The sequence below is a fragment of the Nelumbo nucifera genome, chromosome 5 (assembly GCF_055504915.1).
Source record: "Nelumbo nucifera cultivar China Antique chromosome 5, China Antique-T2T, whole genome shotgun sequence".
In the NCBI taxonomy this organism is placed as follows: Eukaryota; Viridiplantae; Streptophyta; class Magnoliopsida; order Proteales; family Nelumbonaceae; genus Nelumbo; species Nelumbo nucifera.
Window position 1 is genome coordinate 2,726,898 of NC_142653.1, and position 18,853 is coordinate 2,745,750.

At 40.2% G+C, this 18,853-nt stretch overlaps 1 protein-coding gene across 5 annotated transcripts in view; it reads left to right on the top strand.

The window, feature by feature from the left end:
* LOC104603706 (Ubiquitin-like superfamily protein) overlaps positions 1 to 17,812 on the top strand; it is a 33,185-nt gene extending 15,373 nt beyond the window's left edge. For 3 of the 5 annotated variants that reach the window (XM_010267799.3, XM_010267798.3, XM_088887336.1), the window contains exons 10-18: positions 6,692 to 6,856; positions 6,936 to 7,007; positions 13,025 to 13,151; positions 13,227 to 13,529; positions 13,608 to 13,762; positions 14,200 to 14,400; positions 15,896 to 16,534; positions 17,143 to 17,295; positions 17,442 to 17,812. In XM_010267799.3, coding sequence (XP_010266101.1) covers positions 6,692 to 6,856; positions 6,936 to 7,007; positions 13,025 to 13,151; positions 13,227 to 13,529; positions 13,608 to 13,762; positions 14,200 to 14,400; positions 15,896 to 16,534; positions 17,143 to 17,295; positions 17,442 to 17,516 — 1,890 coding nt within the window. In that variant the 3' untranslated portion in view covers positions 17,517 to 17,812. Of the gene's footprint in view, positions 1 to 6,691; positions 6,857 to 6,935; positions 7,008 to 13,024; positions 13,152 to 13,226; positions 13,530 to 13,607; positions 13,763 to 14,199; positions 14,401 to 14,857; positions 15,027 to 15,895; positions 16,535 to 17,142; positions 17,296 to 17,441 lie in introns of those variants that run through there. The other 2 variants (XM_088887335.1, XM_088887337.1) reach the window with 2 other exon arrangements.
* Positions 17,813 to 18,853: the final 1,041 nt, after the last annotated feature.

Sequence of the window (18,853 nt, forward strand, 5' to 3'; positions counted from 1 at the left end):
CTAATTTCCTCCTTGTGCAGACAATCCTCTAGTTGTCTTCTCAAATCTCTCCTGAGATCATTGTCTTCCCCTCCAAATTCTCCCCTTTCTTCTTTAGAGTCAAGGCTTTCAATCTTATCCATCAGATCTCCCTTTCTTTCTTCTATCCTCCCAAACTCCATAAAGTTCCACTCCTTGATTTTTGCTTTCAAGAATTGTAGTTTCTTATGGAATCTCATCCCCTCCCCCACCAGTGGGTTACAGTCATGCCACCACTCCCTCACTTTGTTAGTAAACCCTGGATGAAGTAACCACATATTTTCAAATCTAAAGGGGGTAGGACCTCCACACCTTCTTTCCTCCTTACGTAATACTATGGGCCAGTGATCTGAGGTCACCCTTGGGAGAGCTCTAGAAGCCAAGGTTCCCCAATTTTCTTCCCAATCCAAAGAGAATAGGAATCCATCTAGTTTAGAGCAAATGGGTCTAGATTGGAGATTTGACCATGTAAATGTCTTATGGGCTAGGGGAATCTCTTTAAGCTCAAAGGAATCCACAAAACTGTTAAACTTCCTCATGCTTTTTGTCACCCTTTGGTTAACCTTATTGGACTCCTCCGAGAATCTGATCACATTGAAAACCCCATCCATGCACCAAGGTCCATCCCACAATCCTCTAACATCAGCCAATTCCTCCCACAAATCCTCTCTCTCTTTATAGTCATTCGGTTCGTAAACATTTGTGAGCACCCATGTATAGTCATCCTCTTGTTGCTTGAACTTCATAGAAACCAAGTACTTTCCGATCAACTCCTCCAAACCTTCCACCACATCCCTCTTCCACATTGTTACAATCCCCCCGGAAGCACCCCACGAGGGAGCAACCACCCAGCTAATTCCCCTGGCTTTCCATACACTCCTTGCCCATTTATCATTAAACTCCATTCTCTTAGACTCTTGTAGCAGCACAATGTCTGGGTCACACCGTCTTATTACCTCTTTTATTGTCGCCCTCTTCCTTGCACTCCCAATTCCCCTCACATTCCAACTAAGAATCTTCATTTCGCTTCTTTTTAAACCCCTTGCCACCTACCACTACTTTCCCCTTTCCTTCTGTCTCCATTTACCCCAGGCCTCTTGTCTCCTTCTATATCTCTCTTCAATCTCTCTACTTCACTCAATCTCCTCTTCTTTATTCTGATCTTCTCCTTCCTCTTCTGTAAGTTTTCTTTCAGCACATTCAAATTTTCCAACCTGCAACCCAACTTCCCTACAAATTCTGCTATCATGTCTTCTCTCACCGAGTCCACCACCCCTACCCTTCCTACAAAATCCCCTCCATCTCTATCCACCTGCCCTTTCTTCCTCTCCTCTGGTCCCACCTCTATTCTTTCCTCTCCATCCACCCTCCCTTTCCTATTACCTCCCTCCATCCCTGCTCTCTCCCCGTAGTCCTCTCCATCTCTACCCTCATTCCTTTCCCTCCTCTCCACTAACCCCTCCCCTCTTCCTACCTCCCCTTCCCTTCTCTAGATCAGCTCTCCTTCCACTTCCTTAAGCACTCTTTCAATAATTTCCCACACTTTTTCACTCCTATACCTTCCTTCCGGCACCTTCCCACCTTCCTTCCTTCCTTCCCGTCTCCCCCTCCTTGGAGAGCCCGTCTGCTAGCTTGGCTACATATTCATGGGCTACAGGACATGGAACAGGAACGAAATCTGGAACCAAAGACACTGGAGACACATTAGTAGCACAAACCGAAATCACTTGGTTACCTGGGACTGATGGACAAGCTAGAAAAGGACTGCTCCCTACCTCCCTCTCTTGTTCCAGAGGTTGGTAAACATTTATCTCCCTGAGTTGGTTGGGAAGTACTTCTGTCCTTTGGTCACCCTGGTGATCTTTCCACTCTACCCCTGGTTCACCCCTTGATGGTGTGTTCCTGCTCTGCTTCCGGTTCTCCCGGTCTGCCCCTTCTGATACTCCTTGCACACTCTGTGGTCTTGGGAGTGAGTTGAACCGCTTACAATCGTCACCCTGAAATAAACTTGCAATATTCCACCCATCCATGTCACCTCTAGTGCAACTACCTTCGTTGTTTACACTGCCCACGCTAGTACCATCAATAGAACAGTCCTTTGAATCTTCATCACCTTCACTGCATTGCGCCTAGCCTTCATCCTTCTCTTCCTTCTCTTCAGTTCTTCCCCTAACGTAACTTGGCTTCGGCTTCTCTGAGGGGCGTCGCAGGGGGTTAAGCTCCTTCAGCCTCCGTCGGGAAACCCACTGCAGATCAAGCTTCTTCTCCACTTTCCGGCGCTGTGCGCGTTCCCCCGTCTTGCGACTGGGGACGATGATAGACCATTAACATCGTCTATCTTAGTCTTGTTCCCAGTCACGTGATTTATTAAAGGCTCACACGCCTTTTTAAAACACTGGATCGGGCCCGCTGACCCAAATGGGCCTTTAAACGCACCCAAAACATTTCAAATGGGCTTTGGCTTTGGCCCATTCTTAAGCCACTGCGACCTCACGTGACTTTTAAAAGGGTCACACACGTCTGACCCCAGGCTCGGTTTGGTTTTAACCGGTCTAGGTCCAGTTCTTCCTTGGACCGGCTCCTTTTCCTTGTTCAAACAGGTCAGATTGGCGCTGGTTACAACCTGTGCAAAAGACCTGCCACCCTCCAGACTGTTCACTGCTCCCACACGCATAAAACCCACCCCCTGAGTGCTACCCTTTTGTTTCTCCAGCCTTTGTTTTTCCATTTTAGTAAAAGTTCTTTTCTTGTTTGAATCAACCAATCCTTTCTTGCCACGCAGTTCTTCTTCTTCAACCTTCTCATCTCCCTCCCTACGAGCCTCTTTCCAGAGCACCGATTCAATGGATGAAGCCAGCCACTCTGAGTAACAAAGCCCTTCAACTAGCACCTCTATCTTCCGAGGAATCTCCTCAGGTTTTACACCATTCAATAAAATGGAAGCTGAACAAAGGTCTCCCCAAAAGGCACCTCCTAAAGATCCTCCACACATCAAAGCAATGGCTTCAGCAACTTCCTGCTTCCACAAGTTAAAGGGAAGGCCTAAGAGATGCACTAGCACTCCATCTTCAACAAAGAAATCTTTGGAGTTTGATACCGGACACCATCTTGATACTGTGATATTTCCAAGATCAGCTTGGATATTTAATGCCTCAACTTCTACTCTATTCTCAAGCAGATCCAGCACAGCCTTGTCCTTCTTCTCAAAGGGTGTTAAAATAAACGTACTCTTCAGCTTTAAACTTGCTGTTAACAGATCTGCAACTTTCCTCCAGTCTAGTATATGAGCTGAAGCTTTAACTATCAGCTTACTTTCCCAATCTCCTCTCTGTATGTTTACTCCCATTCTGTATTTGCCTGCCCCAGCTGTCACTAAAAGAGTCTCTTGCTTATTATTGCTCACCAGACTAGTAGAAGTGCTTATCTTCCTTTTTACTGTTACTTCTCTTTTAGCACCCAAGCGCTGCAGCAGTTCACATAAGACCCCGTGAACTGCCTTCCAGCCCTGACTCTTCCTTCCTTCTGGTAGGCAGACCATCTGCTTTCTTCCCTTGCCAAAAAATTCTGTCAAAGAAATAAAATAACCTTTAAGGTTTCTCTTACATTCTACAAGAAACCTTCTTGAACCCTTCGATTACCCCCAAACCTTCTAACAGCACCATCTCTCTCTTTGCTTCCCTGATTTTCAAGCTCAGCTGACCATTTAATCTCAGCTCCTCAAATAGCAGCTCCTTCGTTTCAATCTTCAAAGCTTTTCTCCAACGGCCTACCTCCACAAACTCTCCCATCTCCAACAGCTTCATCTTCGGAGAGCTGGTATTTTCCACTGCATCTATTCTACCAATTAGATGCCTCTCACTGCGACCAAGGTACCACTCGAGCATAAAAAAAAAGAATAAAATGTAAATCCCCCCTTTTTTATTTTAATGAAAGTCTGCATTTCTCAAAAATATTCCTGGATAGTCGTCATCATAGTGAGAATAACAAATTGTACTTTGTTATATGAAAAATTAAAGGGTGTTATAATTGGTGATCTAGGCAACCAAGGTGCATTAGGCATAGGAGTGGTGAGAGATAATAGGGGCCAGTGATGTATGCCAATCTGCTGGCTTTCACTCAAGGTCTAACATTTGCTTCCATGAATATCTGGACAGACCTGATTGTTTAAGGTGGCTGCCTAGTAAGCTTTTCTTTGGCTTAGGTTAGAGGAAGAGACAACTTGGATATATAGGTTTTGTAGTCTGGAAAAGCAAGAAAAATCAGTAGCAGCATGAACTGCTCCCTCAGGTGGGTCTGAAGAGCTGCTAATTGCTTGGTTGATTCTTTAGCAATAATAGGGGTTGCACAGGAGAATCTTTGTGGGGAATTTCTGGGCTGGGGAATGAATTGTAAATATGGTAATTATAAATTCAAGTTGGTATGACACTTGTAAAAAAAGCAAGTTGGTATGGTCAGCCTTGGGCTGTTTTGTAATAATAACTTGCTATCAGAATTTTTTGTAGTAAGGAAATTCTCTTTTCTGCAATAAAGTTCAATTTTTTTCATTGACTATCCAAAAGGAAAAGGAAAAACTTTACAACTATAAAAGTTCAGGTTTATGGACATGGGTGATATCATTTCCTGCCATTCCCTTGCCATATCTGGGTAATATAACTTTCTAGCTTTATAGTGATCCTTCCCAACCTATTTGTTTCCTTATTTATTTCATCATTTTGGTCATTTAGATTAATTTGCTTACAATGACCTGTTGTTGCAATTTCAGAAACCTAGACAATAGCCCTCGCTTTCTCTTGGATATTCACAGAAACCTCATTCTTGATCTAGGGAAGTTTTTCAGTCATTTACCTGCTGGTCTGGCATCATCTAAAGTTGACAAAATATCAGCACTGAATGATGAAGTATCTGCATCTTCAAAGTTGGGGTGGACAAGAAACTACTCCATCATCAAGGAAAAAATATTAGCAACAATTGTTCTAGTATTTTAGCAACAATTGCAAGTTGTATCATACACCACATGATCTTTTCTTTACTAGCATCAATCCTAGGCCAAGAAGAAAATAATCTCATGTGGAAATTGTGGCCTGAAATGAGGATGCCTAAGTTGTACTACAAAAATCAGCCAACTTCTTGGTAGACAGTTTAGTGGGGGGGGGATCTTTTATGTTTGGGTGTCTCACATCTTGGGCTGATATTTCTTTCTGTTCATGTGTTGATGCTGCTTCATCTGTTTCTGAATTGTGTTTATATCCCATAGGTTGAGGATGAAGGGGTTGTATTACACTTCTCAGTCCAGATAAAATTACTCATTTTTATCCAGTTGCTGATTAAAAAATCTCATTCTTTCTCTTTCGTCATGAGCTGATAACTTTTACCAGTAACTATCACCACTGCATCATTGGAATTTGGAAGTTTGTGGCCATTGATCCACATCCACATTATGGATTGCTTTTGTGAGGAATAGAAAACAAATAAATACTTGATGCCATTATAGAAGGGGAAAAATGCAATTTGGTCTACCAAGAACTAGTAAAATATGTTACTTCAGGTTCAGGTAGGATTAATTTAGAATATAATTTATGCTTGAATTGAGGGTTTCTTTTCCCCTTGTAATTCAAGCCTCCAGGTGAAATTTTGGAGAAGGGGGAAATAGCTAGGATTCAGTAGCACTAGCACCCCAGCACTGACTAAAATAATCTAACCATGCTACTAGCCCACTGCACAGTTTTTTGTAATTGTAAGTAAGAGGTTATGAGGTTGATTCTCCTTATTATTGATAAAAAATGCTACTAGCCCACTGACTCTAATTGTTTTTCAAGAGAAAGAAGACATATATTTATTAATTTCAGATGGCAACTTGTGTTTCTTTTCATTTGTCACTGGTCTTAGTGATGTGATATTCTGGCATGGTTATAACATTAAGTGGGCTTTATTTAGGATGACACCATTGTTATATGCTGCACAAAAACTTATATGTTATAAGCAGTGTAATTAAAATTGTTGCCTGGGCAATCACATGGGTGTTTTGGAGGTCCATTGTCTAGGTGACCGACTGGGCCTGTGGTATATATTCATAGATATATACATCCTAGTGGGGGCAGGTAACCAGTTATGCCCGCCCCCCCGCCCCCCCCCCCCCCCCCCCCTTTCTTTTTTTGAGAAAAGGTAAAGTATTTCATTAAATAAAAAAAGTTACAGAAGGCCTCAAGGCCTGCAAAGTAAGGCACTGAGCAGGAAAACAAAGCAAAACTTTGTACATCCCAAAAAGCTTTTAGAACTGTGTCTTCTGGTTTGTATTTGCCTTCAAAAAGCCTCCTGTTCCTCTCTGTCCAAACTGTCCACAGAACTACTGGTGGAATTACTCCCCAGATGACTTTTCCTTTTTTAGATAAACCAGCTAGGGATGCTACCCATGTGAAAAAGGCAACTTTGGGAGGAGCTGCTGTTTTCCAAACCTTATTTGTAGGAAAGCTAACCTCCTCTTCAGAGCAAAGTTTGTTGTAGAAAGATTTTACTGAGAATGAGCCTGAGTTCTCCCATGAATTATTGATACGAGTGTAAATAATCCATTTACAGTTGACTGGAGTGCATGTGGAGCTATGAATTTGGATTTTTGGACCTTTTGTTATCAATTTATTGATTCTCTTTCCATTTGTAATTTGCTGCAATTCTGTAGCACATCACAAGACGTTTGGAAGAAGAGAGAACTTCTACTGATCCTTCAGTACGTGGGCAAATTCAGGCAGAATCAGTGCAAGTAGGATTAGCAATGCAACATTTAGGTGCTCTTCTTTTGGAGCTTGGTCGCACTATTCTGACACTACGCATGGGGCAGACACCTGTATGTACTCTAGTTATCTTTTGTCTTTTTTTCTAATTATAATTTACCTTGATCTATGACTGCCTTGTGCAAATTTCAGGCTGAATCTGTGGTGAATGCTGGGCCTGCAGTTTATATATCTCCTTCAGGGCCTAATCCTATAATGGTTCAGGTAAGTTATTGGCTTTTAAAGTTAAATGTGTCATCTTCTACATAGTCTTTTAATACCTATAAATGGCATATAATGTGTAGTACATGCAAAGGAAATTTATAACCACCATTGAATGGGTTCCATCCAGTGTTATTGGCTGCAATTACCAGTTCTGGTGCAGATTGATTGCAACTATTTATCATAGCTAGGATTCTCCTTTTTTAATAAATCAAGTAGATGTTCTAGTTCTTTTAATAAATTAAGTTAGGACCATCCATCTGCACTATTTAGCTCATTTTATCATGGGAAATTACCCAACGCTGGTCCTGGTTGTTTGGGGTCTTGGGAGGGGTGAATTGGATGTGGACCTAACCTTTGGCATTTGATAGCACTAAGTATTCAGTTAGTAGGAGCAAAGCATTGTATTAAATTATAAGAGGGGAAAAAGCCTATATACAAAAAACTGGTCATTGAGAAAGAAAACAATAAGCTGTACAAAAGAGAGTATGCACCAAAAGTGGGTCATAGCTATTTAATTTATTAAACAAAAGAGGAGTCTGAAATGGAACCAAGAATAGAGTATTGTATTTCTTATTCATCACTTTTTTCAATTGGAATGATTCTGTTCTCTAAAGATTGGATATTATCTCAATCTTCCAATAAAGCAAATGGAAAGAGATTCTGGAGAATATATTCTCTATGAATCGTCATCATCATCTAAGCCTTTTTAAGCAAGGCGCAAGGTGAGGTGCAAGCCTTTTTAAGCAAGGCGCAAAAAATAAAAAAATGTCAAAAAATAAAAAATGCCAAAAAAATTAAAAAAAAGCCAAAAAATCTAAAAATTATTAAGCATAATATTAATAAAAATATAAACTTAAATTTTAAAATAAATGTTTTAAAAAACCTATTATCTAAAATTAAAATACATAAACATAACATGTAAAGCATATTCAACTGAGAATTTAAAAATAAAATCAAATACACAACATTTTCAAGCATATAAAACCCCCAATCTCTTTTTTCTCAATTGCATTACTTCAAGTGGCTAATGTGATGTAAAACATATTACATTCCTGATTATACGAGCCACCTTTGTGCCACGGCCTTCGAGGCAAAGCCCAAACAAGTCCATGTTAGGTCTTAAATTCTTAGTTCTCACACAAAAAATAATGATTTTATAGTTTTAATTGCTTTTTAAGAAGATATTTTATTAGGATGAATGAATCAACAATGTTACCAAATAGGGGGTTCTTGAATAAAATATCTTCTTAAAAAGCAATTAAAACTATAAAATCATTATTTTTTGTGCGAGAACTAGAATTTAAGACCTAACGTGGACTTGTTTGGGCTTGCCTCGAGGGGCGTGGCATGGGGGTCTGGGGGTGGAGCCCCGGCCCAACCACTAGACACAAAAAAGCAAAAAAGCGTCAAATTTTCAAAAGGCGCAAGGTGCACCAGGCGTGCGCTTGTTGAAAGGGCTGTGCCTAGGACCTGGGTGAGACACCTACCCTAAAATGTGCCTCACCTGTGCGCCTAGGCGTGCCTTTTAAATCACTGATGAATCCTGTTTCATCATTCCATTCTGTTCCGTGCCATATGCATTGTTAATTATTATCTTATACATACTTCTGATCAAGTTAATTGGCCGAAAACCATTCATTTCTGCAGCTCCACTTTTCTTGCAAATCAAAAATATGAAGGTTGCATTGAGACTTCTTTCCAATGCTGCTGAATTGTGGAATTCCTCTAACACTTTGAGGAGATCATGTTTGATCTTCTGATTCTTCTCCCAATATTTCTTGTAAAACATAATGATGAAGCTATCAGGTCCAGGGGCTTTCTCCCCTTCCATTTCTTCAACTGCCCTTTGATCTCCTCTTCCGAGAAAGTTTTTCCTAATTCATCCACTCTCTGCTCCGACAGCATTTCAAATTGTAATCCATCTAATTTTGGCCAGAATTTACATGGTTCTTTGTACAGTTGCTTGCAGAAACTAACAATAGCCTTCTCTATCTCCCCTTCCTCCTTGGTTAACTGTTTGTGATATTCCAGCTTCTTAATGGAGTTGGATCTTCTTCTTGCGTTGGTTGCTTTGTGGAAGAAGGCAGTGCCATTATCTCCTGCTTTTAAGCACTTGACTCTGGACGTCTGTTTCCATTTCACCTCATCTTGGTAGGCTAAAGAATCATACTTCTTGGCCAAGAATCCCTTCATCCTTTTTTTCCTCTAAGGGCCTCAATTCCTCCTCAAAATTTATATCAGCAATGATTTTTAGGTATTCATCTCTTATGTTTTCATCATCTTTTGAGCTTTTCCTGCTGCCAGGTTTCTATTTTACTTTTGAGCCATTGTAGCTTCGTGCTCATTACATGGCTGGCTGAAACCTTCAAGTGAATTCTGTCCTCCAATTCTGAATATTTGTGTCAAACTTCTACAACCCCATCCAACAGTTTTCCAGCCTAAATGGATGGTCCTGCCTCTTAATGCCGTTTGTGTCCAATTGCAAAGGGACATTGTCTGGCAGTGGTCTTGGGAGAGCTTCTTGAGAGGAACTGGGAAACAAGACTTCTCATTCAGTAGTTATTATAAATCTATCCAACCTAACAAAAGAGGGAGATTCTTGATTATTGGTTTGCGTGTAAGTAGCACCAGCCAGAGGAAGGTCATGCATCACCCATTTTTGCATAAAATTTGACAACAATTGCATACCTTTGTTGCTTCTGCTACACCCTTGTTTGTCTTCCAGATTGAGAGTAAATAAAAATCTCCACAATGGACTCCGAGAGTATAATAGGGACTTTATTTGGGATCCATAATAGCTTCACAGAAGTAGAGAATCTTCCAACTTCTTGGTCCAGAAGCTTAAAAATGCTGGTGTTCCAGATAAAGGCAATCTCTCCTGTTGTATTGACTGCAGGTATTGCTAATCGGTTACAAGGTTTGAAACCCCAAACACCCCCTGAAACCGAAGTCACGTATCTTGGTTTTCTACAAAAGTAGAATATCCGCTCTTCTTTCTTTCAAGAAAGTGCCTGCTACCGTTCTCCTGCCTAAGCCCAAACCTCTAATATTCCAGGAAATTATTCGTATCTTCTCCATTGGTTATCTTTTGGAAGATCTGTTTATTAGGCTCACACTTCTGGCACTATTGTTCAGTCCCCAGGCCGGTCTTAGCAACTCTTTGGACTGCCTCCTATTCTTTTTGGGCTTTCTCCACCAAGTAATGCTTAGCTATTCTTTGGCTATAATTGGGGTGGAGAGAGCCGCTTGCTGTGCCATGCTGATACAAAGTTCTCTTGGGGGCTTGTTTTTGTTAACTTCTCTTTTTTGCATGTGCTATAAAGATTCTTTTTGCCTATTAATGAAAATTAAAATTACTCATCTGAAAAAAGAAGATAAGAAAAGAAAGGAAAAGGTAATGGCAATGTGTTGGGGGTGAGGATTAACAATTTAATCAAGTCCTTCATTCTCTGTTTTATTTTTGCAAGAGAAAAGGCTATTATAAAATGCTGGCTGTGGTCCATGGTCTTCCCTCCAGTTGATATTTTTTTTTGATCAATAACTGTGAATTGTATTAATTAAGATTAAGAAAAATTACAAAGCAAGGGGGCTAAACAATCTTAGCTCCCTAGAACAAGCATTGAACACCAAAATACAATTACAATACAGCCCAAAATAAAGAGTTTCTGTTCACCCCTTGCCTAGCTAGACCATCTGCCAGTGAGTTAGCACTTCTCTTGACCCATTTGTACTGAATTTCAATATCCTTAGTCAACCACTTAAATTTTCTCTTTTCATTGCTGTAATTCCATATCCTAGAGTTATCCTCTTTTAACCAGTTCACCACAACTTCAGAGTCTCCTTCTATGATCAGCCTACTAAATTGCATATTCTTGACTCTTTGTACCCCTTCAAGAGCTGCAAGTATCTTGGCCCTCAAGGAATCTCCCTCTCCTATTGGTCCAGAAAACATAGCTAATTGATTCCCATGTTCATCTCTTATTGCTCCCCCTATTCCGGGTGGCCCTGGATTACCCATACTGTTGCCATCGAAGTTCAGTTTAATAAAGCCATGAGGTGGAGGAATCCAACAAGAGTTTGATGCCTTCTTAGCTGAAGCTAATTCTGCAATCTCCTTTTAGTTTCTTAGCATCTCATCTACTGAGAATTCTGCAAACAATGTCAAAGTTTTCAGCCAATGTATCACCCTAATATGGATGACCTCTAGTATTACTTCCAAGCTTCTCTCCTTTTCTGAGAAGATCTGTGAGTTTCTCTCCTCCCAAATAGTCCAACAAACTGCAGCCCTCATACATCTCCACATAATCTTGGCCCTTTTTGTTGGCCAAATCGGCATGGAACTGAATAAACTTTGCACATTCAAAGGGGGGGGGGGGTCCACCTGCACTCAAACAAAGAAGTACACCATTCCTAACTGACTTTAGTAAACCGACAGGAAATTAGTAAATGGTATTCAGACTCACCATCAGTTTTACAGAGAGCACACCAGTGAGGACACAAACAACTATTGGGTCTTTTTCTTTGAAGTAAATCACCTGTATTAACTCTTTCCAGAAAGGCTTCCCAACAGAAACTCCCAACATTTGAAGGTATAGGAAGACACCACACCTCTTTAACAGGGAAGGGCAGACCCAAAGAAGAAGGTTGTTTTAGGGCTTTAAAGAAAGAAGTACATGTGAAAGAACCCGAGGTGGTAAGTGTCCAAATTCTACCGTCTGCCTTTGTTGGATCTAGGAAAACCCCTTCAAGAATGGATAACAAGGATAAAATACAATCAAACTCTGTGTCCCTGATTTCCCTTCTAAAGCCCAAGTTTCAACTGAACCCAAAAGCTGAGTAGATGGAATAAGGAAGGGGGAAACTGGTTCATTTTTAAATGTGGGAAGAGTGAAAAGACTCGGGAGTTGGTCTTTTAAGGGAGAATCCCCAATCCAGATATGTTCCCAAAAATTGGTGAGATTGCCTGAGTGCAAGTCATACTTGATCCATGGAGAGAACAATGGCAAAATAGCTTGAATAGCTTTCCAAGGTGCTGCTCTTGTAGTCCTTGCCTGAATCCCAGAATCCCATCCATTGTCTGCTACCCCATGAATACTGCCCACTATCTTCACCCAAAGTTTATCCTTCTCCAGTGAAATCTTCACAGCCATTTCCCTAGTAGTGCCAAATTCCTATTCCTTATGTTCCCAATACCCAAGCCTCCCTCCCTCTTGCTCCTACAAACCATCTTCCGCCTAACCCTATGGTCCTTCTTCTCCTCCCCCAGCTCCCAGAGAAAGTCTCTCATTTGTTTTTCTAATCTGCTAGCCACCCTAACTAGAATCTTAAAGACTGATAAAAAGTAGACAGGAAGGTTAGCTAATGTAGACCTGATTAAAGCGATTCTCCAACCAAGAGACAAATAATTATTCTTCCAAGTTGCTAGTCTCTTTTCAAACCTCTCCACAACCGGAACCCAAAACTCATCTTTCTGAGGGTTATCTCCCAATGGCAAACCGAGGTAGTTTAAGGGCCAATTAGAAACTGCACACTCCAAAATGTCTGCACACTCTGACATCTCCCCCTCCCCCATATTGACCCCAACTAATCTGGGGCAGTTTGTTGTTATTATTTTTTTGGCATGTGCATGTTTGTAGGTTGGGGATCTTGAGAAATTTAGAAAGGAAATAAAAATACAAACATATAGAGAATAGCTAAATATTTAAGGGATTCCATAAAAAGAATCTGCAATGGAGGATAGAAATTTATTGCCAGACCAACTGTCAAGTAAAATTGGTGCAAACATTAACCCAATTCAATGCTTGGGTTCAACTGTCATTGACTCTGACCTGACATCTGATCAGGATTAGCATGAATAGCAGAACATGCTACTTACATATGCTGCACTGCTCATGGTATCAGGTCCACTTGCTGAAATTAATATTGTCATGTTATCATGGTGCTTGGTCTATACATTCATCTTAAAAAAGTTGATGTGCACTTTTGTTGACTGAACAAGGTTTAACATCTTTTTGCAGCCATTTCCTCTTCAAACCAGCTCCCTCTTTTCTGGTGCCTCTGCTACTTCTCGTGCAAATCCTGGTAATATGGGTCCTTTTGGTCTTGGAGATGTTCCTAGAAACATAAACATCCATATACATGCTGGTGAGAAGCTTACATACTCCAAGTAATTTTCCTTTTTTTTGAGTCACCTTATCTGAGACTTTATCCAATAATCAGGTACCTCGCTTGCTTCCGGTGCGCTGTCTGTTGGTTCCAGGGCAAATGCTGGGGAAAGCACTCATGATGGAAGTGGTTCAGGTGATTCAGGGCCAGCCAGGGTAGTGCCTGTGAGAAATGTTATTGCTGCAGCTGTTCCACGGTCCTCTGCGGAAACAGCCAATGTTCTAAGTGTTATCTACCCTTTTCATGGAAGATCTCAGCAGATAAACCCTAACCATTCGGCTCCTATACAGGGTTCCAGTACATCATCTCCCAACTCAAGACAATCTGATGCAAGTGGAGAAAATCAGGATCCATCAGGTAACTCGTAATCAGATACATCTATAATGGACCCATTGTGTGGCAGTGATTGATTTATCTCTTCTTCTATGTAACTAGGTCAATCATCAACTCCAATCATCCATGATTCATCTGTTGGATCTGGTGTGGACAGTAATCTAGAGAATCATCAGCCTGAAAGCATGGCCATTAAAGGAGCTGGAGGGACTGCTCTATCTGGACCTAAGCAGAATTCTGCAGGGGAAGGAATACAGGCATGTAACAGTCTTCATGTTATATTTTTCTTTAGCAGGGTTGGCTCTTGGAAGAGTGGTGATTTAGGCTAATAGGCGCATCTCATTTTTGATAAAGGAGACACAACTACACCATAGTTATTAGTCAAAAGGTGTTTTTTCCTAAAGAGAAAATATCCGCCCCCCCCCAAAAAAAAAAAAAAAAAGTTTGGATTCCCTTCTCACATCCACCTCACAGCCCTTGCAGCCACACATAGGGAGCATCTCTGTGCTTGCATGTTTTTATTCATGAGGAGATGTTCCCAATGCATGGCTGCAAGTGCTGTGAAATTGGTTTCAAAACTCAGATTTAAATATTTCTCTCCATGTTGTACATTTTATCTCTTCCCCCACCTCACCCCCATCCCCCCAAAAAATTATGTTATCTGGAGATTCAACTGAAAATTATTGATTGGCAGACCCACCACAAGCATCGACAATTTAATAATAATGAGGATACAATTGATAATTCGAGTTCAAGGGAAGCTTCTTCAAGTAATTCAGGGGATGGCTCTGCAGTTGCATCAGAGAATGTTCCAAGATCCAGCCAGAGCTATGATCCTCCTGAGGGTTCCAATGCTGTTCCTTTGGGATTAGGCTTGGGAGGTCTGCAACCAAAGGTGAGATGTCTTTCTTCAACTATATATCTATTGAAAGGTAGAAAGATTCCTACATCTTTCCACATAATACCTCTCAACATTGTGCACAATGTATCAGCAAATGTTTTTGAGAAAATTTAACCAGGATTCATTAAAGTAAGAAGAGGTACATGAGATGTACAAAGCAGGGGAAGAACCTCTACAAATTACAAAGGTGGAAGCTTTTCGCTATACAAATTCTCCAAATAAACACCACATTTGGCTAAGCCATCTGCTGTATGATTGTGTTTCCTAGGAATCCAAACTAATTTTACATTTAAACAGTCCAAAGAGTCCCTAGCCAATGCCAAATAGTGACTCAATCTCCAAGGTCCCCCTCTTGGTCTCTTAACCATTTTATAGTATTTTGTTGAATCACCTGCAATGATTAAATTCTGGATTCCCATTTTTTTTATTATTCTGATTCCTGTGAGAGCAGCCATCACTTCAGCCTTTGTGGAATCAGCCAAACCAATTGGACCACTGAAAGTCGAACAAATGTTGCCCCTTTCATCCCTTACTATGCCTCCAATACCAGCTAAGCCAGGGTTACCTAAGGCACTTCCATCGAAGTTCAGGGTCACCACTCCTTCACTGATGGGGTCGGGATGTCTCAAGGATGTTTGATGGAGTTGAGGGAGAAACAGAAAGGGGTAAGTATCTCTATTGAGATCATTGATTGATAATCCTTTGAACAGATCTGAGTTCACCGTCCAGAGGTTGCAAAGGTAAGTAATGTCTGAAATCAATTCCTCTAGGGGCCTGAATTTGTTGTTGAAGAGGCGTTTGTTTCTTTCATCCCAAACTCCCCACAACACTGCATGTAGCACTGATTGCCAATTAAGTTTACCCCTTTTACTTAAACCTGTTCTTTGCCATTGATGCAGAAAGTCCATAATGTGCTCTGCTATAACCCAGCTATAACCTGCCATTTTCAAGAAATGGAACCAAATCTTTTGGGTGAACTTGCAGTGAAGAAAAATGTGGTCTGCTGATTCACCTTCACTGAAGCATAAAAAATGTATTAGCAAATTTTGGTGCTGGATTTTTCAATCCAGTCTATTATGTACCCTTTGCATGGAAGCTATGTCCTTGGGTTATTACAGTCATTCATTGTATTCCCTTGCAATCTTTAACCTAGATTTTGCCTACTTGTTTTGAGCTAGTATTAGTTCTGGTTAATTAGTGCTTCAGCCAATTACCCTGACTTTTTCTTTCTTTCTCTCTTTCTTTCGTTTCTTTTCTTTTTTTTTTTTGATTGGTGCTAATTTCCTTGACATTAGACTATGGAGGCATATGCACTGTAACTATGAAAGGGGCATGCTCCTGAGAATGATGGGTATTTGAAAATATGCATGGTGTTTCTCATGTTGGAATTCTTTCTTTTTTGCTTCTTTTTTTTTCCAAGTATTGCACTTGAACTTACCATGGTTCTTAATCAAATAATTATCGATGTTCAAACTCTTGATATGCCCAGAGACGAAGCAGGCAGATGAGACCACAGGGGAGGGACAACAGTGGAATATCTCATGCAATTCCTGTCAATGAGAACCAGAGTACAATTGCTGGCGGACAACGGGTTTTGCAATCTCTCTTGTCTCAGAGCACCAATGCAAATAGAATTGGTGCAAATGGACCCTCAGTGCAGCTGCCTTCTGTGCTTGGGCAGATTATGGAGAGTTTGCCATTGCAGAGGCAAGGTTCTAGTGGACAAGTTGATGCAGCGGGTGCGATGTCTCAGGTTCTCAACAGCCCTGCTTTGAATGGTCTATTGGCTGGGGTTTCAGAGCAAGCAGGAATTGGTTCACCTGCTGTCTTGAGGAATATGTTAGCGCAGTTCACACAGAGCCCAACAATGAGAAATACACTCAACCAAATTGCCCAACAAGTTGAAAGCCAAGATATTGGCAACATGTTTTCAGGATTGGGAAGTGGCCAAGGTGGTGGTGTGGATTTATCTACAATGATTCAACAGATGATGCCAATTGTATCTCAAGCGCTTACAAGGGGATCAACTCAACATGATACATTCTGCTCATCAGAGCCTGAAAGTCAGCAGCAGCATAGTCAGAGTAGGCCAGGCAGAGAAGACAAACCAGATTATCAGACTTCTCAGGTTTGTCTATAATGGATTTTCTTCTTTCTGTTTAACTAGGACATGGCTGTCATGTGAACTTTTGCAAGAACCCCTTTTGTCATGGTCCTTGAGTCCTGGATTTGTTTAACTGTTTCCTATTATTTTTATTAACTTGCAAATCGATTCATTTCCTTGTCTAGAATCTTCTGCAACCAAAATTATTTGAGAAACAGGTCAATTGCACAAATCTTGATTCTTGATTTGAATCCCAAGATTCACTTGCTTTGTTCCATTCCAATCCATGAGATGGACCAACCATTCCCCAATGTTCTCCATAAATTTTAGTAGTATTGGATGGCTTTCTTTCCAACTATATAATTTAAAAAACCCATTGAGGGAAAAAAGCGACCTAGGATTCGTTGTACATGTTTTTTTCTCTTTCTCTAATTCTGAGGATTTTAGCAGAAAGGAACATATAATAATGAGGATCAATAAAATAATTTTTTTTTGTCCCTTTTTTGCGCTACCTCTACCACTGTGTAATCGTTTGACAATGTGTTTTTGCATATTAAATGCTTGCCTGTTAGAACCAATTTATCTAAAAATGCTCAATTTGGAAGTGCTTTTGACTTTGTTTTTTTCTTCAGGTTGGCATTCAGCAAACGGTCAATAGGATTGAACACCATGATCCTCCTAGTGGCATTTTCCGATCTATGGTTGAAAATGCCACTCTATTGTACAGTGATGGAAACGGCTCTGAAGATCTTGAAGAATTATATAGTGATGACTCTCTTGCAAATGTACGTACTTATGACATTCAAATAGTTTTCTGAAAGTATTTGGTACTTCATAGCTCTTTTTGGGTTGCAGAGGAGTTTTGTTTACAATATCTTCAATTTCTGTATCTTTTCTTTACTTGGATACAAAATTTCTTCCGCCTTTGCAGGAATACATCCAAATGCTACGTCGTGATATATGTTCGCGTCTCCAGGGTGATTCTGGGCCCACAGACAAGTCTTAACTTCTACCCTGCTGCAAGTGACATGGGTTGGTATCCGCTGTTTTGTATGAATTGGGTTATGGCCATTTTATGCGGCAACTCTACAATTCCAATGCACATTTGTCCTTGTATCCAAATGTTATGTAAAAATCAGGTTAGGTTTTGAAGTGAATTTATATCCAGTTTAAAACTATTTGTGGGTTCAATGTATCCTTCCGATTGAGCGTATCAATTTTCAATGACTGAATACTACAAACTTCTCTGCAAGTTTTGCAATGCAAAATTCATTGTATTCATACTTGAAAAAACTTTTGAAACATTTAGCTCAGAATTTGTGGATAATGCTTTTGCATATTTTAATGTGAGTTGGGTCATTTGTTTATTTTAATGTGACCAAGGCGTTCTATGATGCAACTGATGCAATCATTGCAGAGTATTGAAAAACGATTTTCCGTTTCTACATTGAGCATAGTGGGAAGCCATTTCTTTGAGCCATGGAGAAGCTTGTGTCTATAAACTGGCGTCAGATACAAGCAAAGGAGAAGCTTGTGTCTATAAACTCTATATAAATAGAAAGTTAGACAACTTGGTGACACATTACTACACACTATACTTACATACTTAAATCCAAATTGTCATAATAATCTGATTATCTTCTAAAATGATTCGAGGAGGACTAATAAGCAAGTGTACAACTTTTAGAAGCTTGTGTCATTTTTTAAACTGATTTGCAAATTCCTGATTGCATCATAGGGGGTGATCGAATATGACTTTTAAGGAGAGTGATTAAATGGCATGATCCAACTCATTTTGCATCTCTATCATTTATTTTAGGGGTGAGCATGGGTCGGTTCAATTCAGTTTAATTTAATTTAAGGTAGAACCCGCCAACCTGGAACTTACCTTGTTAAGATCAATCAGTTCCAGGGTCTACCCATGGAACTTATTTTTATTTACTCTTGCCTCTAAAAAAATGGAACCTATTTTTTAAAATCATTATTTTTAGTAATAATAATACATAGCTTAAAACTTATATTAACTTTATTGGTTCTTCATGGGGATACAGAACTGGGAAAAGCTCATCCCCCATCATCCCCTTAACCCCCAACCCTGGTGGTAGTGGGATTTTATCCTAGGTCTCTGCTATAATAAATTAGAGGTCCTACCAACTGAGCCAATATCAGTTGGTGTATGTATTGCCTTTTACATTCATATTATACACCTTCAAACATTAAATTATAGAAGAAATGATCAGATGACTTAAGTGGCCCAATGGTCAATTGAGACCATGGTATTTTTAACAATGAGTGCTTGGGTTCAAATTTTTATATCCTCAAAGTATTTTGGAATTTATTTCA